The sequence below is a fragment of the Oryctolagus cuniculus genome, chromosome 3, assembly GCF_051225735.1.
Source record: "Oryctolagus cuniculus isolate XC-2025 breed Fujian yellow rabbit chromosome 3, ASM5122573v1, whole genome shotgun sequence".
NCBI lineage: Eukaryota > Metazoa > Chordata > Mammalia > Lagomorpha > Leporidae > Oryctolagus > Oryctolagus cuniculus.
The window spans coordinates 73,804,900-73,831,979 of record NC_142869.1 but is presented as its reverse complement, the minus strand read 5'-3'; the positions used below and the strand labels follow the sequence as shown (position 1 = coordinate 73,831,979).

The window sequence follows — 27,080 nt, the reverse complement described above, 5'->3', positions numbered from 1 at the left end:
ACCACTTACAAATGTACTGACCACTTGGATGTGGCTGAGAACCAGAGTTATGATGCCAAGAACTGAGTGTCAGCCAGTTTCTGTAAAGTGAGCCAAGGGTCAAGACAGAGAAACCAGGAAGAGTCCATAAACTCAAAGTCCTGGAGGTGGAAGCATATTTGAGGACCAAGTGCAATTAAAAGAAAAAAAAATCCAGGAGTGAGGAAAGAAGACTTCTGGGAGATTTCAGCACTGAAGTTGAATATTTATCTTTACGGGCTTTGATTAGAGATTCCTGGGCAGATTGAGCTTGCACAGTGGTAAAACATGAGGCACATTCTACTAGGTGGATTTCATTTTGTGTTTTTGGAGACAGATATGCATAGAGATTTTTTTCATTACATTTTTCTATTAATGCCTTAAGCTAAGAAACTGCACCTAATTTTTAGAGCATGTTTATGAACTGCTTCTCAGTAATAATTGGAGTATTTTCTAAAAGGTTCAACTTGAAATTGTCAGATCTTGTACTCATTAAATCTTACAACATTAATAATCCTCTATTTCAAAGTGGTATTTGAGTTATTCACACTGAATACAATTTATTATACACTATATTTTGCTTTTTAACACTGCATAATATGACAAGATTTGAGTGTTTTACCTGTGTGTGTTGTTGATTTGTGATGATAAATTAGACACTTCAGTTATTGTCAAAAACGTAAGACAGAGAATTTTTTTTTTGGCAATGGTAATGCTGTTGCAGTCCATATTTTACATGCAAATACCTATTAATAGCATGCTTTTAATGAAAACAAAAGCTCAAAAAGTTCTGTTGTTGTTGCTATTCCTGTATTATTCTGAATTCACACTGGGTCTGCATAACAGATTTTGAAATACATGAAGGCAGAACTTCAGTCCATTGAATTTGTATTCAGCACATTCCCCAAATACAGAATATTAGTGCATAATGTTCCTTTCCACAGTATCCACAATAAATATCTGCCATTATCCACTACTGCAGTAATAATAAAAATCTACATGCAAATTTTTAGGTATAGTTGTTGTTCATTTCTGGGGCAGGCATTTGGCCTAGTGATTAAAGTGCTGGTTAAGACTGCCAGCATTCCACATCCAAGTGACTTGGTTCAATTCTTGGATCTAGTTCTTGACTGCAGACATAGGAAGGCAGAGGAGATAATGCAATTAACTGGATTCCTGCCACCTCCATGGGAGACCTGAATTGAACTCCCAGGTCCCAGATTTGCCCCACCTCAGCCATGGATGTTGCAAACAGTTGGAGAGTGAACCAGTTGTTGGGAGTTATGTTCTTTCTCTGTCTCTCTATCTGCCTTTCTCAAATAAATACTTTTTAAAATATCCAATCCTAAAAGAGTAATTTTTGTATGTACACATTTTTTCTCATATATCCTGGATGTATGTGATATAGGAGACTCACAGACAATATTTTGAGAACATCACAGTGCTTCCTACAGACAGCAACGAAGCTATTCTGTGCCAGTAGTTCTCCTGGTTAATGTTGGGAAAACTTGAACATATATTTGAACACTTATCAACTTTTTCTTTTGTGTGTTCAGGAACACCATCTACACCTACTTCTCAAAGAGTTTTACTAAATCTACCCTAAGATATATGTTTATTGATTTATATGACATTTGTCCTTCAGCATTTTATTGCAATGTTTTATAATTAAGTTTAAAAAATTATATTCTCCTAATATCATTGGCAAAGAACAAGGCAACCCTTACCACATCTAGGAAGCATGAAAAGAATTGCTAGTATTGAGTTTTATTAGGATAAAAGAAAGGCTTACCTTTTGAAATGAAGCTATGATAATCAAGTACTGCCATACAGAAGGATTCAAATTTCACTTTCAAACATCCAAGAAAGTTCTTGTAATTACAGATACTGGGAAATAATGGTACAAACCATTTATGGAGTGATTCATATTTATCAAAAGTTTTTCTTTTTAAGTCAGAATCAACTTGAATAGTAGAGGTTTGTGGGGGCAATGTTGTGAAGAGTAAATTGTTGGTTTTTCACACTTTCTATTACTTCAATACATATTTTGACATGAGGAATTTGTAGGTTAGAAATTGTTACATCCGCAGATACCAATATAAATAAGATTATGGTATGCAACTGTTTTGCTATTGTTAATGGTGAAGAATATTCTAAACATTCTGTTTAATGACTGGAGCACAGAACTTCCTTGCTAATCAAAGGAACTTAAGTTCATTTACCCTCGTCCTAGACATAGGACCAAGTCCTTGAGAAAATCTATTTAGTAGGAATGATCTACACCAGTGGTTTCCAAAGTGTAGTTCCCAGATCATCAGCATCAATATCACCTTGGAACTCCTTAGCAATGTAAATTCCTGGGCCTGACTTCATACCCACTGATTCAGATCCTGCAGGCATGGCCCCACAATCATCTGTTTACAAGCCCTCCAGCTAATTCTGATACATATTTGAATTCCAAAACTAATTATTTGCATAAATGGAGATATCATCTATGATAGAGAGTTTATGAGTTGTACTGCAAGAAAGCCAGAAAATTCTCAAAGAATCATCTCTTTTTAATGATGCAGAGGAAATTCTTCATTATGAAAACAAGTAATCCAGCACAAGCTGACAATGCACAGTAATATGGAGACTATAAAGTGCAAACAGAGCAAAGATTAAAGTCAGGTGTTAATCAGAATACCAGCAACTACTATGCTGCCACACAAATAGCAGATTTTGATCCATGAACAAAAATCCAAAAGGACAAATAGGAAAAAAAAAACCTCCCTGCTTTGCTTTGTTGGAGCATTTTACTGCTTAGCATTCTTGGTGACTATTCATCTGTTTCCTTCTTGTCATCATGCTGACAACCAGCACCAATCAACACTTATTCCTGTTTCCTTGTTTATCTTCCTCCTTTGCTTTTCATTCTAAAACCTTCTTTGTCCCAAATCAGAGTTTTAGATTCTAAGAAAATTACCTGTCACCGTAGCAGAGATTTTAAAAAATACATATTCCACAGCTCAAAGATACTTAATATTTTGTAAATCCTACCTAAAACCTATTGTTTTTACACTTTTGACTTTAAAAAGTCCTTGGATTCTAAATGACTGACATAGACATGGTGAAACAAAAACAAGACTAAAATATAATTAGTGCTCTGCAGGATATTGAGGCTCCCCTCTCATTTTTTATGCTTGCCTTTATTCACTTTTCTCACTTTGCACATTTCTGCCTTTCTACACACTTGTTCTAACTCTGGAATGCTTTCTTCCATTTTCACTTCGTCATCTCTTTCCTTGCTCTTCTCTCATTTTCCTTTTCTCTGTTTTAATAAGAACATTTTAATCAAGTCCCAAGTGTAAGATTCCTTCTTGATCCACTGTTTCATTTATTGATCTGCATATTCACTTTTATCTCTTCCAGTTCACTCATTCATGCCCCTGCTGTTTCATCCATGTCCCTTTGTCTGTTCCTGCTGTTCTTCACTCTCTTCTTTCTTCTGGACTACTGAGCTGTCATTTGATCTTGCCTGCTTGGGAAACTTCTATTTCTTAATTTTCTTTCTTTTTCATTTTCTTCTCCTTCTTACTCCTTTTCAATAAAATAACTAGCATTCAGAAACGTGCATGTTGTGCACAGCATTCTGTGTACTGATCCTGAAAAGGTGAAGAAGGCATGCTGCTTGCCCACAAAGAAACAAGTGACTAGTGCCTCTGGAATGCATCAGGTCCCCTGTGAGCTGAGCCCTCAACACTGTGTGATAATCATTTTGCACATCTCACATTCACACTTGCCTCATTTTTTTTTCTTCCCTTAAGACCAGTCTCTGTATTTCTTGCTGTTGGAAGCTGGCCTGCCTTTAGTGTCACAAAAAATAGATGCCCGTTGGTCATTCACTTTTTCGATTTTTGGATTCCCTCCCCTTCTTTCTTCTCAAGCCTCAAATTTCACCTGGTAAATCTTCCAAGCTGACCCAAGTTGGAGACATTCCTAGCCCATTTGAGTGGTTTCACAATTAGCATCCCACTTTCTTTCATGATAGCATTTGCCTCATGAGAGGAACTTACATATTTTTGGAACCAATTCTTTTTAAAATTTATTTAAAAGGCAGAGTTACAGAGAGAGAGGAACATGCACAAAGATCTTCCATCCTCTGGTTCACTCCCCAAATGATGGCAACAATCGGGACTGGGCCAGGCAATAGCCAAGAGCCAGGAGCTTTTTCCAGGTTCCTGTGTGAGTTTCAGGGACCTAACCACTTAGGGCATCATCTGCCGCTTTCCTCGGCACATTAGCAAGGAGCTGGATGAGCAGAGGAACCGCTGAGGCTCAAACCAGAGCCCATACAGGATGCAGTGTTGCAGGTGGTGGCTTTACTCACTACACCACAATGCCAGACCCTTGGAACCAAACTGATCCATGTTTCTACTCATGCCCCTGACACCATTCCCTCTCTGGGTCTCTTGCAATTATTGTCATCATGGTTTTGTTTCCATGACTTTTCCATTCTTTTGTATTTGAGAGCAGAATTTCCGTCTTTAACTTCCAACATCTGAGTTATCTATTACATAACAGAAATTCTCAAAGCAACTTTGCTAAATGGAAAAATCATAAACATTGAATAAATCCATCATTTTGCCTACCATGAAAACTGATAGGAAATCTAGATTTCACCACTTCTGGCACATTTGCCATTCTCCATATTTACATGAAGGTTTCTGAGAGTGATGCTCAGGTGTAATTTCAATAGGCCCAGAGACCTGAATTAATTTTTTCTAGGTGTTTTCATTCTCTTTCATGTGCACACATACATGTGGATAATACTTTTGCTTTCCATTTAGCATAGGTTTTTATATGAGCTTCTCTCTCCATTGTCTTTGCTATCTCCTTTTTAGTTTGCATGCCATGTATATTATTAGACCAGGTAGTATCTAAATATACATCAAATTCTCCTATACCCTACTGTAATTTCTGGAATATTGTGTATTATTTTTGGAAAACACCCCAGTGAAATGTAAAATGCACAAGAGTGGGTCATTTGTAGATGGGAAATTTCCCCCTTACTTCAGTTGCTGCAGTGTAACAATGGAATTGTGTGCTATAGAAATCTACTTGTCTAATGGGCATTTTTCTTTTGCGTTCAGTAAAGTAAAAGACTCCAGTACACTTTGGTAGTTTCTTGACTAAAAGTAGTTTCCTGGGTTTCACAGAATAAGTTACAGTTGAGGAGATGAAATGAGAGACCTACATTTAGGGACTTTGCCTATCTCTCCTTACAGATGAGGAATGAAGTCTAAGAACAGCCTCAGAGTGGGAAGAAATCAGAGAGAATTATGTGCTTCCTGCCCTTTCAGTTTGGAGCATTTGGTAAATCTGCCTGGAAACCTGGAGTCAGAAATAAGGCATACCACTCAAGAATACATTTCATTTGTTCTCACAAAATATGAATAGCGTACTCCACTGCAGAAGGTTCAGAAATACTGAGTCTAGCTTAACTATTCTTGTTGCTGCTACTGTCATATTGATATTTTTCGTAATCTGCCCTAGTTTACAAGATGGTGAACAGAAGATATTTTGTGCCTGTAATTCTCTCCTTAGGGAACTCATACTCATAATAGAAGTATAAGTATACACACACAAACACACACACGTAAAATATGCCTAATTCTCAGGGAAAAAAAATGAGCTGTGATTTCATTGTTATTTTTGAATTTTTTATTCTATCTTATTCTCAGTGGGGTTATAAAACCAGATTGTCCTATAATCTCAAAACCATAAAAATGAAGATATACCTACTAACATCACATAAAAGAAATCAGGATGCTAGTAAAGGCAATAATTATTGGCTGTGGCTTCTTGAATGATTCAAAAAATAGTGTCTTTTACAATATGTGCACTACAGCAAGGTAAAATTATTTTCCCTAATGTACACCAAAGGAACTAAAACTCCGAGGATTACATAACTGGCCAAAAGGTGCATATAAAGTAAGATACCTGTGCATTTTTTGGCAGGCATTTTAGAAAACATTAGAATGAAGATAGCAGAATCGTTTGTGGAGTATAATATTGGGAAACACATTACCAAAGATGTTTTGTAAAATTTGCGGAAAAATTTTGCGGAACTAATTTTAAAACATTTATAACTGCTTCTATAAAAATTAAAGTTAGTCTACTGTGTACAAGTACAGAAACACTTTATTTATGAACTGCTGGCAACTGGGGCTAATCAGTTAGAAATCATATACAAAATCATATACTCGAATGCAAAAAACTTAAATTACTTTTTTGGCTCCAAAACTTCACTTTTATATGGTTAGTAATGGAAATAACCTCTTTTTTTTTTTTTTGATTCACCAAATTATTTTTTTTTATTTGAAAGATGTCATTTTTTTAAAGTTTTATTTAATGAATATAAATTTACAAAGTACAGCTTATGGATTACAATGGCTCCCCCCCCATAACTTCCCTCCCACCCACAACCCTCCCCTTTCCGCTGTCTCTTCCCTTCCATTCACATCAAGATTCATTTTCAATTCTCTTTATATACAGAAGATCAGTTTAGCATATATTTAGTAATGATTTCTACAGTTTGCACCCACATAGAAACACAAAGTGAAAAATAGTGTTTGAGTACTCATTATAGCATTAAATCACAATGTACAGCACATTAAGGACAGAGATCCTACATGAGGAGTAAGTGCACAGTGACTCCTGTTGTTGACTTAACAAATTGACACTCTTGTTTATGGCGTCAGTAATCACCCTAGGCTCTTGTCATGAGTTTCCAAGGCTATGGAAGCCTTTTGAGTTCACCGACTCTGATCATATTTAGACAAGGTCGTAGTCAAAGTGGAAGTTCTCTCCTCCCTTCAGAGAAAGGTACCTCCTTCTTTGATGACCTGTTCTTTCCACTGGGATCTCACTCAGAGAACTTTCATTTAGTTTTTTTTTTTTTTTTTTTTTTTTTTTTTTTGCCAGAGTGTCTTGGCTTTCCATGCCTGAATACTCTCATGGGCCTTTCAGCCAGATCCGCATGCCCTAAGGGCTGATTCTGAGGCCAGAGTGCTGTTTAGGGCATCTGCCATTCTATGAGTCTGCTGTGTATCCCACTTCCCATGTTGGATCGTTCTCTCCCTTTTTTATTCTATCGGTTAGTATTTGCAGACACTAGTCTTTTTTATGTGATCCCTTTGGTTCTTAGTCCTTTCATTATGATCAATTGTGAACAGAAATTGATCACTGGGACTAGTGAGATGGCATTGGTACATGCCACCTTGATGGGATTGAAGTGGAATCACCTGGTATGTTTCTAACTCTACCATTTGGGGCAAGTCAGGTTGAGCATGTCCCAAATTGTACATCTCCTCCTTCTCTTATTCCCACTCTTATATTTAACAGCAATCACTTTTCAGTTAAATTTCAACACTTAAGAATAACTGTGTATTAATTACAGAATTCAACCAATAGTATTAAGTAGAACAAACAAAAAAATACTAAGAGGGATAACGTATTAAGTTGTTCATCAACAGTCAGGGCAAGGGCTGATCAAGTCACCGTTTCTCATAGTGTTCATTTCACTTTAACAAGTGTCCTTTCAGGTGCTTGGTTAGATGTCACCAATCAGGGAGAACATCTGATATTTGTCCCTTTGGGACTGGCTTATTTCACTCAGCATACTGTTTTTCAGATTACTCCATTTTGTTGCAAATGACCGGATTTCATTGTTTTTTTACTGTAGTATAGTATTCTATAGAGTACATATCCCATAATTTTTTTTTAACTTTTATTTAATGAATATAAATTTCCAAAGTACGACTCATGGGTTACAATGGCTTCCCCCCCATACCGTCCTTCCCACCCACAACCCTCCCCTTTCCCACTCCCTCTCCCCTTCCATTCACATCAAGATTCATTTTCGATTATCTTAATATACAGAAGATCAGCTTAGTATACATTAAGTATGGATTTCAACAGTTTGCTCCCACACAGAAACATAAAGTGAAAAATAATAGATGATTTTTTTTAAATGATGATGAAATCAGAGCAGACTTATTGTCATGTTTAATCCCAGTGAGAGTCAAGTTGGGAATTGATAATTTCTTTTTTTTTTTTTTTTTTTTTTTACAGAGGATCAGTTTAGTATGCATTAAGTAAGGATTTCAACAGTTTGCACCCCCATAGAAACACAAAGTGAAATATATTGTTTGAGTACTCGTGATAGCATTAAATCTCAATGTACAGCACATTAAGGATAAAGATCCTACATGAGGAGTAAATGCACAGTGACTCCTGTTGTTGACTTTACCAATTGACACTCCTGTCTATGGCATCAGTAATCTCCCTATGCTCCAGTCATGAGTTTCCAAGGCTATGGAAGCCCTCTGAGTTCTCTGACTCTTATCTTGTTTAGACAAGGTCATAGTCAAAGTGAAGGTTCTCTCCTCCCTTCAGAGAAAGGTACCTCCTTCTTTGATGACCTGTTCTTTCCACTGGGATCTCACTCGCAGAGATCTTTTGCCAGAGTGTCTTGGCTTTCCATGCCTGAAATACTCTCATGAGCTTATCAGCCAGCTCCGAATGCCTTTAGGGCTGATTCTGAGGCCAGAGTGCTATTTAGGACATCTGCCATTCTATGAGTCTGCTGAGTATCTCACTTCCCATGTTTATCCCATAATTTTTTTATCCAGTCTACTGTCCTGGGCATTTAGGTTGATTCCAGGTCTTAGCTATTGTGAATTGAGCTGCAATAAACATTATGGTGCAGACCGTTTTTTTGTTTGCCAATTTTATTTCCTTTAGGTAAATTCCAAGAAGTGGGATAGCTGGGTTGAATGCTAGGGTTATATTCAGGTTTCTGAGGAATCTCCAAACTGACTTCCATAGTGCTTGACCAGTTTGCATTCCCACCAACAGTGGGTTTGTGTCCCTTTTTCCCCATATCCTCGCCAGCATGTATTGTTGGTAGATTTCTGAATGTAAGCCATTCTCACTGGGTTGAGGTGGAACCTCATTGTGGTTTTGATTTGCATTTCCCTGATTGCTAGTGATCTTGACCATTTTTTCATGTGCCTGTTGGCCATTTGGATTTCCTCTTTTGAAAAATGTCTATTGAGGTCCTTAGCCCATCTCTTAATTGGGTTGTTTGTTTTGTGGTTGTGGAGTTTCTTGATTTCTTTGTATATTCTGGTTATTAATCCTTTATCTATAGCATAGTTTGCAAATATTTTTTCCCATTCTGTCGGTTGCCTCTTCACTCTCCTATTTCTTTTGCAGTACAGAAACTTCTCAATTTGATGCAATCCCAAATGTTAATTTTGGCTTTGACTGCCTGCTCCTCCAGAGTCTTTTCCAGGAAGTCTTTGCCGGTGCCAATATCTTGAAGGGTTTCTCCAATGTTCTCTAATAATTTGATGATGTCAGGTTGTAGATTTAGGTCTTTAATCCACATTGATTGGATTTTTGTGTAAGGTGTAAGGTAGGGTCTTGCTTCATGCTTCTGCACCTGGAAATCTAGTTTTCCCAGCACCATTTATTGAATAGACTGTCCTTGCTCCAGGAATTGGTTTTGGATCCTTGATCAAATATAAGTTGGCTGCAGATGTTTGGATTGATTTCTGGTGTTTCTATTCTGTTCCATTGGTCTATCCGTCTCTTTCTGTACCAGTACCATGCTGTTTTGATTACAACTGCCCTGTAGCATGTCCTGAAATCTGGTATTGTGATGCCTCCGGCTTTGTTTTTGTTGTACAAAATTGCTTTAACTATTTGAGGTATCCTGCGTCTCCATAGGAATTTCAGCATCATTTTTTCTAGATCTGAGAGAACGTCTTTGGTATCTTGATTGGCATTGCATTGAATCTATAAATTGCTTTTGGGAGAACAGAGATTTTGATGATGTTGATTCTTCCAATCCATGAGCATGGAAGATGTTTCCATTTTTTGGTATCCTCTTCTATTTCTTTCTTTAAGATTTTGTAATTCTCATCGTAGAGTTCTTTGATATCCTTGGTTAAGTTTATTAAAGGTATTTGATTGTTTTTGTAGCTATTGTGAATGGGATTGATCTTAGAAGTTCTTTCTCAGCCGTGGCATTGCCTGTGTATACAAAGGCTGTTGATTTTTGTGCATTGATTTTATACCCTGCCACTTTGCCAAACTCTTCTATGAGTTCCCATAGTCTCTTAGTAGAGTTCTTTGGATCCTCTAAATAAAGAATCATATCGCCTGCAAAGAGGCATAGTTTGACTTCTTCCTTCCCAATTTGTATCCCTTTAATTTCTTTTTCTTGCCTGATGGCTCTGGCTAAAACTTCCAGAACTATACTGAATAGCAGTGGTGAGAGTGGGCATCCCTGTCTGGTACCAGATCTCAGTGGAAATGCTTCTAACTTTTCCCCATTCAATAGGATGCTGTCCATGGGTTTTTCATAAATTGCTTTGATTATATTGAAGAATGTTTCTTCTATACCCAATTTGCTTAGAGTTTTCATCATGAAAAGGTGTTGAATTTTATCGAATGCTTTCTCTGCATCTGTTGAGATAATCATATGGTTTTTCTTCTTCAGTCTGTTAATGCGGTGTATCACATTGATTGATTCGCGAACATTGAACCATCCCTGCATTCCAGGGATAAATTCCACTTGATCTGGGTGGATGATTTTTCTGATGTGTTGTTGTATTCTATTGGTGAGAATTTTAGTGAGGATTTTCGCGTCTATGTTCATCAGGGATATTGGTCTGTAATTTTCTTTCTTTTTTATTTTTTATTTTTTTATTACAGGCAGAGTAGACAGTGAGAGAGAGACAGAGAGAAAGGTCTTCCTTTGCCGTTGGTTCACCCTCCAATGGCTGCCGCGGCCAGCGTGCTGCGGCCGGCGCACCACGCTGATCCGAAGGCAGGATCCAGGTACTTCTCCTGGTCTCCCATGGGGTGGAGGGCCCAAGTACTTGGGCCATCCTCCCCTGCACTCTCTGGCCACAGCAGAGAGCTGGCCTGGAAGAGGGGCAACCGGCACAGAATCCGGCACCCTGACCGGGACCTGAATCTGGTGTGCCGGCGGCACAAGGCGGAGGATTAGCCTAGTGAGCCACGGTGCCATCTCTCTCTCCCTGTCTCTCTCTCTCTCTCTCTTTTTTTTTTTTTTTTTTGTAATTTTCTTTCAATGCTGCATCTTTCTCTGATTTAGGAATTAAGGTGATGCTGGCTTCATAGAAAGAATTTGGGAGGATTCCCTCTTTTTCGATTGTTCTGAATAGTTTCGGAAGAATTGGAATTAGTTCTTTAAATGTCTGGTAGAATTCATCAGTGAATCCATCTGGTCCTTGACTTTTCTTTGTTGGGAGGGCCTTTATTACTGTTTCAATTTCTGTCTTAGTTATGGGTCTATTATGTTTTCTGTGTCTTCATGGTTCAATTTAGGTAGATTGCATGTGTTCAGGAATCTATCCATTTCTGATAGATTTCCCTGTTTGCTGGTATGCAAGTGCTTGTAGTAAATTTAATTGATTTGGGTCTTTTCTTTTTTTAGTTAGTTGGGCCAGTGTGGTGTCAATTTTGTTTATTTTTTCAAAATACCAGCTCCTCGATTGGCTGACTTTTTGCAATGTTTTTTTTCTATTTAATCCTGTTGATTTCTTCACTGATTTTAATTATTTCTCTTCTCCTACTAGATTTGTGTCTGGTTTGCTGCAGTTTTTCTAGATAATTGAGATGCGTTGAAAGCTCATTTATTTGGTGCCTTTCCAATTTCTTGATATAGGCACCTATTGCTATAAACTTGCCTCTCAATACTGCTTTTGTCATATCCCATTAGTTTTGATATGTTGTGTTGTTATCCTCACTTACTTCCAGAAAATTTTTGATTCTCTTTTGATTTCTTGAATGACCCAGTGTTCATTCAGGAGCATGTTGTTCAGTCTCCATGTGTTTGCATATGCTATAGAGATTCCTGAGTTGCTAATTTCCAACTTCATTCCGCTGTGGTCTGAGAAGCTGCATGGCATGATTCTAATTCTTTTAAATTTGCTAAGAGTTGCTTTATGGCCTAGTATGTGGTCAATCCCAGAGAAGGTCCATGCACTGCTGAGAAAAATGTAAAATCTTTAAATGTAGGATTGAAAGTTCAGTACATATCTGTTAGATCATTTGGGCAATAGTGTTGATTAAATTTGCTATTTCCTTGTTTATCTTCTGTCCAGATGATCTGTCTATTACTGAGCGTGGAGTATTGAAGTCCCCCAGTACTATTGTATTGGAATCTAAGTCTCCCTTTAAGTCCCTTAACATACCTTTTAAATAAACCGGTGCCCTGTAATTAGGTGCGTATACATTTATTATAGTTACATCTTCCTGTTGAATTGAACCCTTAATCATTATATAGTGCCCCTCTTTGTCTCTCTTAACAGTTTTTGTATTAAAGTTTATTTTGCCTGATATTAATATGTCTACACCTGCTTTTTTTTTTCATTTCTGTTGGCATGGACTATCTTTTTCCAACCTTTCACATTCAGTCTGCATGCATCTTTGTTGGAAAGATGTTTTTCTTGTAGGCAGCAAATAGATGGGTTTTGTTTATTAATCCATTCAGCCATTCTGTGCCTTTTAACTGTAGAATTGAGTCCATTAATGTTCAATGTGAATATTGATAAGTAGTGACTTTGCCCTGCCATTTTCCCAAAGATATTTTCTAGTATATGCTTTGCACTCCCTGTGATCTTTTACTGGTAGGTTTTCTTCCTTTACCTTCTTTCATATTGATGGTTGTGTTTCTATGTTTCTGTGTGTAGCACATCTTTAAGTATTCTTTGCAGGGCTGGACGAGTGGTGACAAATTCTTCCAATTTCTGATTGCTATGAAAGGTCTTCATTTCACCTTCATTCACAAATGAGAGCTTAGCAGGATATAATATTCTGGGCTGGCAGTTTTTCTCTCTTAGTACCTGGGCTATTTCTCACTATTCCCTCCTAGACTGTAGGGTTTCTGATGAGAAGTCTGCTGTGAGTCTAATTGGAGATCCTCTGAGAGTAATCTGATGTTTCTCTCTTGCACATTTTGGGATCTTTTCTTTGTGTTTCACTGTGGTGAGTTTAATTACAATGTGTCGTGGTGAGGATCTCTTTTGGTCACGTTCATTGAGAGCTCTATGAGCTTCCTGTACTAGGATGTGTCTGTCCTTCTACAAACCTGGGAAATTTTCTGCTAGTATCTCGCTAAAAAGGCCTTCTAATCCTTTCTCTCCATGCCTTCAGGAACTCCTAGAACCCGAATGTTGGGTTTTTTAATAGTATCCTGTAGATTCCTGACAATATTTTTTAGATTTCTAATTTCCTCTTCTTTTCTTTGGTTTGACTGTATACTTTCCTGTTCTCTGTCTTCTAAGTCCAATATTCTCTCTTCTGCTTCACCCATTCTGTTTTTAAGGCTCTCTAATGTGTTTGTCATTTGATCAATTGAATTCTTCATTTCATTATGATTTCTCGTCACTATCACAGTTTCATTTTCTACTAGTCGTTTCATTTCATTTTGATTCCTCCTTAAATTTCATTTTCACGAGAGAGATTTTCTATCCTGTCCATTAAGGATTTTTGTAATTCAAGAATTAGTTTTTGATTACTTCTTATTGTTCTTATCAACTTTTTGAGATCCACTTCTTGCATTTCTTCTATCTCATCATCTTCATAATCTTGAATTGGGGTGTCTTTTTCATTTGTGGGCATTGTAGTGTCTTCCTTGTTCTTGTTTCCTCGGTTTCTGCGTTTGTTGTTTGGCATTGTGGAGATATTCTTTGGTTTCTTCGCTGTGGTGCTTTTTCTCGTTATACTGTGACTCTAGATTAAGTGGACTGTCTCCTTTTGATGGATCCTTAGAGGGTGTGATGGGCGTGGCCACAGAGCTCTGTTTGGTTCTTCAGGGTTAAGGGTGTGCCAAAGGTGACTCACCCATATTGTTCTCTCTCTCACGTGCGCTCGCTCTCTCTCTCTCTTTCTCTCTCTCTCTTTTTTAACTCAGTTGGGAAGTAATTCCTCACAGCTGATTTGAATTGAGGGTAGTTGATGTATGAAATCTGGCCCCTGTGGGTATTCATCTGCTCTACCCCTGGGACCACACAAAGAGTTTATGCAGCCCTCAGTGTGGTCTCAAATTTCTCCTCAGTCTCTCACCGGGTTGCCAAGGTTACCGAGTTTGTGTACTCGGTGAGTTCTCTCAGCCCCCCTCAGATTTTCAGTCTCAGTTCGTTAGCTCCACACTTTCACTAGGTCCTAACTTCCTGTTATTTCTCCCCAGCAGAGTCAGGTTTTTCTGCTTGGTTGATGGCGAGCGCCACTTTACGTATGTCCAAAATGGTGCTTGTTCTTTGTCTTGCTTAGCTTTGTAAGGTGAGTGGAGAGAGAGAGACTAGTGTCTGTGCTGGTTCCCCTTGTTTATTCATTTTTTTCTCTCCTCCAGTCAGCCTGGTGAACTTTCCCCAGCGGGGCTTCAAGCCTTTTCCCTCTAGGCTCTTTCTGCCTTTGCCCGCCAATGTCTTGGATTACCGAGGTTTTTGTCTCACCTTCTCTTGCAGCGCTGGTGCACAGACTCTGCGGCTGGACTTCTACATGGTGGGTGACTTTGTTCTCCCCATAGGTCCTCCGTGTCACATCCACTAGATCTGGAAGAGTTTCCTGTGCAATTTTTTCCTGAGCCTTTTCCTGAGACTACAGTAACTCCACTTTTATTAAACTATGTTTTTCCCGGACTATCAGTGCATGCCCTCTCTATTCCGCCATCTTGGCTCCGCCCCAGAAATAATCTCTTATGTGTCTTAGTCTGTGCAACAACATTTGCAAGGTCGTCATTATTTATAGGTGGGGAAATTAAAGATATTAATAGCCAAGAAATTACATCATAAATGTAAGCCTTAACTTGATGTTCTAATATCTGTGTTTTGTTTTGTTTTTTTTAATTTGATGACCAGAAGTCTGAAACTAAAGATCAAGTATGGTGCTTCAGTTGTCTGTTCTCCCAAAATGTAGTGACTTTTGATAGTAATAATTAATATGTTTTCACTTGTCTATTGGGCAGAACTGTAGGGTAAAACTCATCTCTACCCCGTTGAATATTAGCTCATACTGTTCGATGTGGCTGGAGTAACCACACATATGATTCTAATGGCTTTGGAAATTTAACTTTGTTGGCTGGAAGCTCAATTGGGGCTGTCGTCAGTGACTTCAGATATCTTCATCGTGAGGTTGTCCAGGAAGCTCAGAACAGTAGAGCTTCTTAGCTGGGTTCTTTTGACATAAATTCAGAAGCTGTGGGATCTGGAATCTGAGGCATAGAACTGACTTAGTAACAAGTTGACCACATGCTATTGGTTAAAACTACTCAGAGCCTAGTCAAGGCTCAAGGAGGGAGTATACCAGTCCATAAGTAATGGAAGATTTTATTCACTGGAAGTCATAATGTAACAGACTACTACATCATAATAAATTTAGAGTATTCTGATTAAGAAAAACATTGGCATAGTACACATTTCTAAAAACATATTCAATGAGGCACTTGTTTACACAAGATTAATTTTCGTGAATGTGAAATACCACTGCCTCCAATAAACCTGGAAATTTAAAAAAAGGAATACAGTGTCATTTGAAAGAATTATAAAATAATACATATGTACTATTTTTTTTTCTGTTAGCAATGGAGGCAAAATTTGGTAATCTGACTTCACTAGAACTTTTCAGTGAGTGTTTGATGGGTTACCCATTGCTTACCTATGAGTTTCTTAGCAGGGAATGTCCAACATTCCCTAGCGTTCTCTATGGTGAAGAAAAGCGAAGAAAATAGCTTCTCATTCCTATTAATGTAATACCTTAGTAAAATCAGTTACACTTTTTTGACCACTAAGATAGTAAAAAATCTTAGAGAGGAGATGACGTTTTGTATATGTATTTTTTTTTTTTTTTTTTTTTAAAGAGAACTTTAAGAGAAGTAAGCCTTTATTTCCTTGTTTCGCAAATAAAGCTGGCTGCTTTGCAGTGATTAGTCGAAGAGACCAAATCCCATATCTTCGTCCGACTCTTCCGACTCTTCCTTGGCCTCCACCTTGGCTGGGGCTGCGGCAGCAGCAGCAGGGGCAGCGGTGCTGGCCGCGGCCACAGGGGCAGCAGCCACAAATGCAGATGGATCAGCCAGGAAGGCCTTGACCTTTTCAGCAAGTGGGAAGGTGTACTCAGTCTCCACAGACAAAGCCAGGACACGCTTGTACCCATTGATGATGGAATGCGGCACGGATGCCACGGTCGGATAGCCAATCTGCAGACACACACTGGCAACGTTGCGCACACCCTCCAGGAAGCGCGAGTGCAGGGTGTCCTCCGTGATGTCCAGCACTTCGGGGTTGTAGATGCTGCCATTGTCGAACACCTGCTGGATGATCAGCCCGAACGAGAAGGGCGAGATGTTCAGCATGTTCAGCAGCGTGGCCTCGCTGGCTCCCACTTTGTCTCCAGTCTTTATCAGCTGCACGTCGCTCAGGATTTCAATGGTGCCCCTGGAGATTTTAGTGGTGATGCCCAAAGCCTGGAAAAAGGAGGTCTTCTCGGGCCCCAGACCAGTGTTCTGAGCTGGCACAGTGACCTCACAGGGCGCAATGGCACCAGCACGGGCAGCAGCCGGCACCTTATTGGCCAGTAGCATATCCCTGATCTCAGTGAGGTCCTCCTTGGTGAACACAAAGCCCACATTTCCCCGGATATGAGGCAGCAGCTTCTCCAGGGCAGGGTTGTTTTCCAGATGCCCCCGGATGGCCTTGCGCATCATGGTGTTCTTGCCCATCAGCACCACAGCCTTCCCCCGGAGCGACATGCGGATCTGCTGCATCTGCTTGGAGCCCACATTGTCTGCGCCCACGATGAAGCATTTTGGGTAATCATCCAGAAGTTGGATGATCTTAAGGAAGTAGTTGGACTTCCAGGTCGCCCTGTCTTCCCTGGGCATCACGACGGTGCGTCAGGGATTGCCACGTGGGGTTTAAAGACGATGTCACTCTCACGAGGACGCCTGGCAAGAGACTGTATATGTATTCAGTTCTATTCAGCAACAGAATCTTCCGTTGCAATAACATCTACCATTGCTGCCAACTTACATGTGTTCACTTAAGCATACAGATTGAGGGAAGAGTTGGGGAGAAAACTGCAGAGGAAACTCCACACAAATTAGGGGGATACTGTGGACCTAGGTGGAGGGCGTGGTCATCATATCTCAAAGTGTCATTTTTACTACTATAGATTACCTTTCAGGTATTCTGTTAGTTACCACAGATCAAGGAGAACATAGGGTATTTGTCTTTTGTGGAATGGCTTATTTCACTAAGTACAATGTTTTCCAGTTGCATCCATTTTATCCATTTTGTTACAAATGACAGGATTTCTTTCTTTGTGTGTGGTTTTTTTTTTTTTTTTTTTTTTTTTTTTTTTTTGCCATTGTAACATGACTCTCAACAATGAAAAGATCTGGGACAATACAAAGAGGATCACTCACACAACTATTTTTCAACATCAGAATTCATAGTCTTCTCCCAAGCAATTAGGGAAGAAAAATAAATGAAAGGTATTCTAACAGGAAACAGAGAAGTGAAATCTATTTACTAATAACATTATCTTAATATAGAAAACTCTAAAGATTCCACAAAAACTGTTACAATTTATAAACAAATTCAATAAACTTGTAGGATACAAAAATCATTGCATTTCTTTATACTAATGCCAAGCTATTCAAACAGGAAGTTAAGAAATAGTGCCACTGAGAACAGCATCAAAAGGAACAAAATACTTGGTAATAAAATCAACCAATGACATGAGTGATCTGTTTACTGAAAACTGCAAAACACAGACCTGAGAAATAGAAGAAAACACAAACAAATGGAAAGATGTACTGTGTTCATGGATAGAAGGAAGTAATGTTATGAAAATCTCCATAAAACCCAAAGCAATCTACAGATTCAGTAAAATCCCTATCAAAATTCCAATAGCAGATGGCACACTAGGAAGGGGGCTTACTGTTCTAGTCTAGGGGACAGTTGTATAAGAAAAGTGGAGAGAGTGCAGTCTCAAGGAAGAGTTAGGGAGAAAACTCCAGAGGAAGCTTCATGGAAATTAGGGGGACACTCTGGACCCACGTGGAGGATGTGGACATGAACAACTCGGGACCTGGGCAGCTGAGAGCCTCAGAACCAGCTTTGGAGACTGAGGTGAGACCAGACAGCAGCAGCCCAAGGCACTGGCCATAAAGCTGCTGGAAGAGCCTGGCATGAGGCTGGCTTGGAGCACTATGAGGGACAGCGTACCTGCCACCCTAGATTACAAAAAAAAAAGCAAGCACTTTTCTCTCCCCACCCAGCACTTACATCCTGTGACTAGCTGTGAGAGGGAGGGCACCATTTTGGACATATACAACAGCGCTCCAGCTCATGTCCATGCACCCATCAACCAGCCAAGAGCAGATGCCTGAGTCTGCCTGGGAGAATTGACAAGGGGCTGGGTGACTATGACTGTAGGAGGCTTGTGTGCCGAGACTGTGAAAACACTGTGGCTATGTGGAAGGCCTCAGGGTGTACTGGGACTTAAGGCAGTCACTGTGGGCAGCTCCACACACTCAGGGCTCCCTGATTCCCTGGTGAGGGCCATTGCTGCAGGATCTGTGCACGCACCGAGGACTACACAGATCCTTTGTGTAGTTCTTGTGGCAGCGTGGACGAATGTTGTACACATAGGGCCTAGCACCCAGGCATTCGTCTCATTTGAGAAGAGGGGGTGAGTGTGAAAGTATGCCAACGGAGCAGGACAAATCTTAATATCAGACAAAATAGACTTTAACACAAAAACTGTTTAGAGAGACAAAGAAGGATACTATGTAATTACTAAGTGATCAATTTAACAAGAAGATGTGACTGTTATAAATGTATATGCACCTAATTACAGGGCACCTGGCTATTTAAAAGAAATGTTAATGGATTTAAAGGGAGTCATAGACTCAAATAGTAGTAATGAGGAACTTCAATACCCCACTTTCAGCAATGGACAGATCAACCAGACAGAAAATCAGTAAAGAAACAACAGTTAATTGACACTATAGACCAAATGAACCTAACCTATCTATAGAGCTTTCTACCCTACAGCGACACAATACACATTCTTCTCATCATTGTATGGAACTTTCTCTTGGAATGACCACATGCTAGGCCATAAAGCAAGTCTCAGAAAATTCAAAAAATTTGAAATCATAGCATGCATCTTCTCTAACCTCATGGAAGAAGTTGGTAATCAACAACTCAGGAGTCCCCAGAAGTATGCAATCACATGGAGACTGAACAACATGCTCCTGAATGAACAGTGGGTCAATGAAGAAATCAAAAAGAGACATCAAAAATTTTCTGGAAACGAATGAAGACAACAATACAACATATCAAAACTAAGGGTATACAACAAAAGCATTATTAAGAGGGAGATTCATAACAGTTGGTGCCTACATGAAGAAATTGGAAAGGAACCAAATAAATGTGCTATCAATGTATATTAGATAGCTAGAAAAACAACAGCAAACCAAACCTTAAACTAGTAAGAAAAAAAGAAGTAATTAAAATTAGAGAAGAAATAAGCAAAATTGAAACCAAAAAACAATACAAAAGATGAGCAAAATGAAGAGCTGTTTTTTTTTTGAAAAATAATCAAAATTGACAGACCATTGGCCCAAGTACTCCTCAAAAGAGATGACCCAAATCAATAAAATTAGAGAAGAAAATGGAAATGTAACAACAGATACCACAGAAATAAAAAAGACAAAATGGATCAAACTGGAAAACATTATATTGAGTGAAATAAGCCAGTACCAAAAGGACAAATTCCATATGTTCTCCCTGATCTATGGTAACTAATAGAGCACCTAAAAGGTAATCTAATAGAAGTGAAATTGACACTTAAGTGAAATTGACACTTAATTCTGAACTGTAGTACTTTGGTCAGAATCTTCCTTCCTTTAGCAGCAAGATTAAAAAGCACAGGGACCAAATCACTGTAAGGGTTACCTTTATCCTGATTATGAGAAATGTATGACACCTTCATCTCAAATAACTATAGACCCCAAAATGTGAAGATTCTAGAAGCAGTTAAATGGGAGCCAAGAAAAAACTAATTAGAGAGAAAAATTCTTTTTTGGAGTATGTGACCAGAGTACTCAAGTTCATACAAGTTTCATCCTTCAGTATCTTAAAGTTTTAACACATATTTTTCCTTTTATTGCTTTGCTTAACAGTATATGACATATGTAGTTTAAATCCAGAAGCTGTCAAGACAAATGAAATTCTGTTGAGTCATTACTTGCTGTGAGATGTAAATCATGGGAGATGTATGTAAATTTAAGAAGCCTTAAATCCCACTGCTTCCCACAATTTCCATGTGCTTTGTCTTTGTTCCTTGTCCCTGCTAGCCCAGAGCAGGAGTAACAAAGATTGATGTGATCACTGTGTGGTGATGCAGAGATTATGTAAGGAAAGTGAGATTCCCAGACAACATTGCTGAACGTGACTTACACAGCACTCAGTTTGTCATATCATAGGTCTGGAACTTTTATTGCATCTTTTTAAGTGTTTACAGAGAGGCTCCATGCTCACCTGAATCATCTGATTCGGAATTATTAAGACTTTATATGATTCTCAGCTAGGTCTCTAATTTACTCTTGTGTATGTCCAAAAATAAATATCATCCCTACTTTTTGCCTTACTATTGATTACTATTGACAGGCATGTTATGAAACATTCTCTTTTATGTCTTAGGATCTCTGTGCTTCTTCAGATCCAGCGCAAAATGTGTCGTGGTTTTACTATACCCATTAGTTACTGCTTTCCACCCTGAATTCCAGTATAGTAGATGAGACTTAGGAGCAACCTGGTTAAAATGGAAAATTTATTAATTACATTAATTACTGATGGTAACTTGATTTGACTTTTTACCAGAAGATTGCCTTTCCATCACAAATTTATAATGTGTTTTTTCTATTGGAAAGATACAAATCATACCTCTCTCTGTGTGTTTAGATAAGTGTATGTGTGTGTGTGTGTGTGTTCAATATATTTAGATAAAGAGGGATTGATCTATTTTATGTGTTCAGCTTTGCACATAATGGCACCTGTGTGTGCTCATCCATGCGTGATAGAATGTGGTAAAGCTGTTTTGGAAGTCTTGCCTTTTACTATATTCTGAATAGTGGAGAAGGTAAAAGGCAGAATATTCTATGACTTTAAATCACCATGTGGGAAAACCAAATCAAAAGTATCTAAGAATGATAGGATTTGCATTATTTTGTATTTACTAGATGAGTGAAAGATGAAAAAGGTTTTTCAGGAAAGGGTTATAACATTGATGTTTTATTTTGAATGATAACAGGTAAGATTAAAGTTTGAAGGATTGCATTGAGTAAACTAGGGTTTAGAATTATTTTTACATCCATTCACTACCAGATCAACTGAGCTGTGAAATAGTTGAGTAAAAATGTATACCTTACAAAGGCAGTGATAGTAATACTCAATTTTGTTTTAGCCATCCAAGCATAGATTGGAGTACATTAAGTGGAGGAAATGAAGCTAGGGTGATTTTGTAGGTCTGGAACAAGATTGCATTTAGCTTCAATGTAATACATGCAGCAGCCAACAAAGAAAAAGATATGTAATATCAAGTAATAGTGGTTATGATTAAATAAAAAACCAAGTTTTAGGGAGTATTTTAGCATTATCATGTTGTACTAGGAACCAAATAAAATTCAGCCTTTTTTAGAAAATATTCTTCATGACAGTTCTTATTATTCATTTATTTTTGGAAGATAGTAGAGGATTTTTTATTGTTCCATGCAAATTTTTAAAGAAGAGATTCAGTTCCATTATTGACACTTTATAATCATCATTATTTACATATATATATATTAGTAATGGATGCCATAATTGTTGAAATTAACTATAATTAAGTGCAAAGCAAGATATTTTTAGTTTTTTTAAGCTAAGATTTCAATTGCTATACAAATTTTAGTGCATTCTCATGGCCTGTACTACAAGATTTAACTTCATAAGGATAATGCAGATACCTCCTTACTGTATGTACCCAAGAGTTCAGTTTAGATTGTGGTCTCTCAAAGCCTAAGTTTGTATCTATTTGACTGCTGAACATATACACATGCTGATTGAGCACATTTCTTTCAGAGCCATATCTTAAACATAATGACAGTGTCTATAGGGACTGAAAGAAAGAAGTTCCTTCAGTTATTCAATTCAACTAACATTTACTGCACACACAGTCTCTGATAGTCGAGGGCTAGGCCGTATTTGTAGAACGATGAAGATATAGCCCTGCCCCTCAGTAGATTGTACACAGAGTCAGGGTTCATTTTGGTGACTTTAAGAAGGAAGCATTAGTCTTCTGGAATAATAAAAGTTAATAGATGGAGACTTCTGGTGGAGGGCATTGAATGAGATGGAAAAATCATAAGACATAATGATGTGTAATTAGTTGAAAATATTCTAGTTATGTGGTTTGTTCCCTAATCATAGTGATCATTACTTTTTAAATAAAATATCTATTGGTCAGTTATATGAAACAATCATGAAATTGTGTCTTGACCATGTATTTCAAAGTTTCAATTCTGTGGGTCTAAAATCCTTATCAGGAAGTGTGCAAGCTGTGGTATATTAGAGATTGAGCTCTTGGAGGAAAAAGGAAGTGAGTAGTCAATGGAAAGTTACTGTGAGTTAGGCATGTATGTGAAAAGTTACTGGTTTTGTTTTCTTATCTGCATCCAGTGAGGATCTTGTGTATGTGTGTATTGTTGTTCACTGCTCTCCGTAGCACCTTGTGCAAAGTGAGTACTCAAAATATTTCTCAAATGCCAAGAAAATGTTACAGAATACTTTTATCTTTATGTTACATATCTTTAATTTCTTTGAAAATTTAATAAATATGTCCTAATATTAGTGTACATATTTTTAAAAGGGCAATGTTTATAATGTAAATATTTAATTACTCTTGATTGAATCTCCACTCCATATATGAGCAAGTCCAAAACTCCCTAAAATGTTCTTATGAAGTAATTGAGAAAGTCTCAAAAAATTTTCACTAAGATTATTGGCAGGCTAGATAAATTCTTTCAAACTTTAGATAAAACACTTAAAATCTAAAGAAGGCAATAACATAACTTGGATTCATTAAGCTATTGGAATTCTGTGAATTCTTAGAGATCATCTAATCTCATTTTGTACATTAAGAAATAAGCAGGAATTTGAAAATTATAAATTGCCATATTACACATATTTTTATGTAGGAAAAATAAATTAGTTGATTCTCATACATTTTATAGCTCTATTCTCAAATAAGAGAATAACTATTTAGACACTATTTTTGCTGTTAACTATAAATTTTTTAATCAGACATTATGGATAATTAGAGACTTTAAAATATTTGCAATTTATCTCATAGAAGTTAAGATTAAAATGGTGGTTACCAGAGGATGGGAGGGTATGGAGGAGGCATGAGAGAGATGGGAAAAGGATTTTTAATAGGAATGAAGTTTACTTAGGTAGGAGTAGGAAGTTCCATGTTCTATTGCACGGTAGGGGGGCAATAGTTTCTCATGATATGCTTTGTAATACTCTTTTTTTTTAAAGATTTATTTTATTTATTTGAACAACAGAGATACAGAGAGAGGTAGAGACAGAGAGAGAGGTCTTCCATCTGCTGGTTCACTCCCCAGATGGCTGCAACAGCTAGAGCTGTGCCAATCCGAAGCCAGGAGCCAGGAGCTTCTTCTGGGTCTCCCACACAGGTGCAGGGGCCCGAGGACTTGGTCCATCTTCAACTGCTTTCCTAGGCCATAGCAGAGAGCTGGATCGGAAGAGTAGCAGCCGGGACTAGAATTGGCACCCATATTGAGATACCGGCGCTTCAGGACAGGGCTTTAACCTGCTGCGCCACAATGAAATACTCTTAACAACAATGCAAAAAAAATTGAAGAAAGAACTTAGAGTATTTTCATTATAAATAAATGTAAATGTTTGAGGATATAGATACATTTACCCTACTTGAGCACTGCACATTGTATACATATATAGAAATATCATATGGCACCCTGTAATATGTGCAATTTTTACGTGTTTAAATTTTTATATTTAAAAATTATAAAGATAAAGGAGGTTGGAATGTCTAACTGTGAGCTGTAAGTATATTTGTAAGTTTTTCAAAGTTGGTAATCATCTAGTATTAACATGTGGTTAAGTGATAGGATTTAAATTTTTAAAAGTAGATTTATTCAAAACCTATTATAGAAATTAATTTTATAATAAACTTTATTCCCATAAAGTCTGAATGCTTTCATTGGTGAATTTATTTTATTTTTTAACTTTTAAAATTTTAAGTAATATAAAGAGAACAAATTTCATAGATACAATTCTAAGAAGAAAACCAAGCCTCCCTCAATCCCTGCCTTTCTTCTTTCATTTTTGCAATATGATTTCAATTTACTTTATAATCACAGGCTTAATTCACCACTAACCATAATGTTCAACAAGTGAAAAGTATAAAGACCTCTGTTCCATGGGGCGATTGACAAAGGCTGTAAACAGTCAAATCATAAGATGTCAGTTTCACTCTTACACATTGTTTGACAAGAAATAATACCAATTTTACACAAACTCTTTTATGAAGACAGTGTAACAGATATGCCCAGGTCTTTAAAAGAAGAAAGATTACAATAAAATATCCCTGTTGAACATACATGGAAAAAACACTTTATAAAATATTATCCTTTTAGCAAACTGAATCTAATAAAAAGGTGAAATCTCATGATCAAATGGGATTTACACAAGAAATAAAAGGCTAATTTAGCACTCAAAAACCCTTGCTATAGTTTATTGTGTCTATAGAATAAAGGAAAAAAAAGACATGATGGAGTAGGCAGATAGCCTCATGATTGGGATGCTATTTGGGATAACTGTGTCTCATATCAGAGTTCCTGGGTTTAATTCCCAGTCCCAGCTTCTGTCTTCAGCTTCCTACTACTTGATGCTGGGAGGCAGCAATGATGACTCAAGTATTTGGGTTTCTGCCACTGACATGGGAGCCCCGGGTTGCATTTTCCGCCCCTGGCTTTGAATAGACCCAGTCCTGGCTGTTGCCAGATTCGGAGTGTAAACCAGCATAAGGGATTATCTCTGTCTCAGCCTCTGCCTCTGTTTCGTCTGCTGCTCCAGCTCCATCATCTCCATCTCCTCCTCCCTAATTAGAAAGTTAAAAATGATCATCTCAATAAATGCAGAAAAAGCATTTGACCATATATACAATACGCATTTATGATTTAATTAAAATGATCAGAATCCTGAAAACAGATAGAAACATCCTCAGTCTAATACTAAATGGTGAAACATTAAAAGATTCTCCTGAAATTGAAGACAAAATAATGAGTAAATTTTAACTACTATTACCTTTTATTGAGGTTTCCAGCCAGCAAAATAAGGAAAGAAGTAATCATAAAATACCCAGAGATTGTAAATTAAGAACTAACATAAATTGATTGTTTATTCAGAAAATTTGAAAGAGATTAAAAATAACTTGTAAAAGTAAGACATTAATTTAACAAGATCACATTTGAAAACCAATTATATTTTTTAATGAAAAACAACAGCAAATAAAATTTATACTATCAAGGCAGGGGCTGGCATTTTAATATAGCTAGCACTTATGACACTAACATCCCATATAAATGCCTTGGGTCCCAGCTACTCTGCTTCTAATCCAGCTTCCTGGGAATGTACCTGGGTAGGAAGCAGAAGATTGCCCAAATATTTGTGTCCCTGTCACCCATGTTGGAAATCTAGATGGGGTTCATAACTCCTGGGTTTTGCCTGACCCAGTATGGCTGTTGTCACCATAACTGACCCAGTTATGGCTGTTGTTCGCTGGGAGTGAACCAGTGGATAGAAGACAGCTCTCGCTCTCTCTCTCTCCCCCACCCCACCCTTCTTTCTCTCTGTGTGTATGTATGTCTGCTCCCTCTCTGTCACTCAGCCTTTATGATAAATTTTAAAAATAAAAAATAGACGGGGTTCTAGTCCCGGTCGGGGTGCTGGATTCTGTCCCGGTTGCCCCTCTTCCAGGCCAGTTCTCTGCTGTGGACCGGGAGTGCGGTGGAGGATGGCCCAAGTACTTGGGCCCTGCACCCCATGGGAGACCAGGATAAGTACCTGGCTCCTGCCATCGGATCAGCGCGGTGCGCCAGCCGCAGGGCGCTGGCTGCGACGGCCATTGGAGGGAACCAACAGCAAAGGAAGACCTTTCTCTCTGTCTCTCTCTCTCTCTTACTGTCCACTCTGTCAAAAAAATAAAAATAAAAAAAAGATCATTAAAAACATAAAATCAAGACAAAAATACCTATGAAGTTAACCGAAGTTGTGAAAGACCTATACATTCAAAACCATAAAACATTGTTGAATACAGTTAATATGTAAAAAATATAAAATACATCATGCACATGGATTAGAAGTCTCAATGTTGTTCACATGTGGATTCTTTTCAAGTTTATCTGCAGATTCAACACACATAGACACAATCATAATCCCTAAAGACTTGTTTGTAGAAATGTATGAATCTAGTCAGCGCCGTGGCTCACTATGCTAATCCTCTGCCTGCGGTGCTGGCACCCCTGGTTCTAGTCCCAGTTGGGGTGCTGGGTACTAGTCCTGGTTGCTCCTCTTCCAGTCCAGCTCTCTGCTGTGGCCCGGGAGTGCAGTGGAGGATGGCCCAGGTGCTTGGGTCCCTGCACCCGCATGGGAGACTGAGAGGAAGAACCCAGCTCCTGGCTTCCGATCAGCACAGCGCCAGCCGTGGTAGCCATTAGGGGAGTGAACCAACGGAAGGAAGACTTTTCTCTCTGTCTCTCTCTCATTGTCTATAACTCTCTCTCTGTCTCTGTATCTCACTGTCTAACTCTGCCTGTCCAAAAAAAAAAAAAAAAGAGAGAGAGAAATGTATGAATCTAGAATGTTTATGGAAATTAGTGACCAGAA

General features: G+C 38.1%; 1 protein-coding gene across 1 annotated transcript; it reads right to left on the bottom strand.

Annotated features, from left to right (window-relative positions):
* Positions 1-15,923: 15,923 nt before the first annotated feature.
* Positions 15,924-17,065, bottom strand: LOC100358778 (large ribosomal subunit protein uL10). Its single transcript, XM_089328247.1, has one exon. It carries the CDS (start codon positions 16,979-16,981, stop codon positions 16,025-16,027), a length of 957 nt encoding a protein of 318 aa, XP_089184373.1. The 5' UTR covers positions 16,982-17,065; the 3' UTR covers positions 15,924-16,024.
* Positions 17,066-27,080: the final 10,015 nt, after the last annotated feature.

Coding starts and splice junctions, on each gene's coding strand:
- LOC100358778 (XM_089328247.1), bottom strand. CDS start 16,981: ATGCCCAGGGAAGACAGGGCGACCTGGAAGTCCAACTACTTCCTTAAG.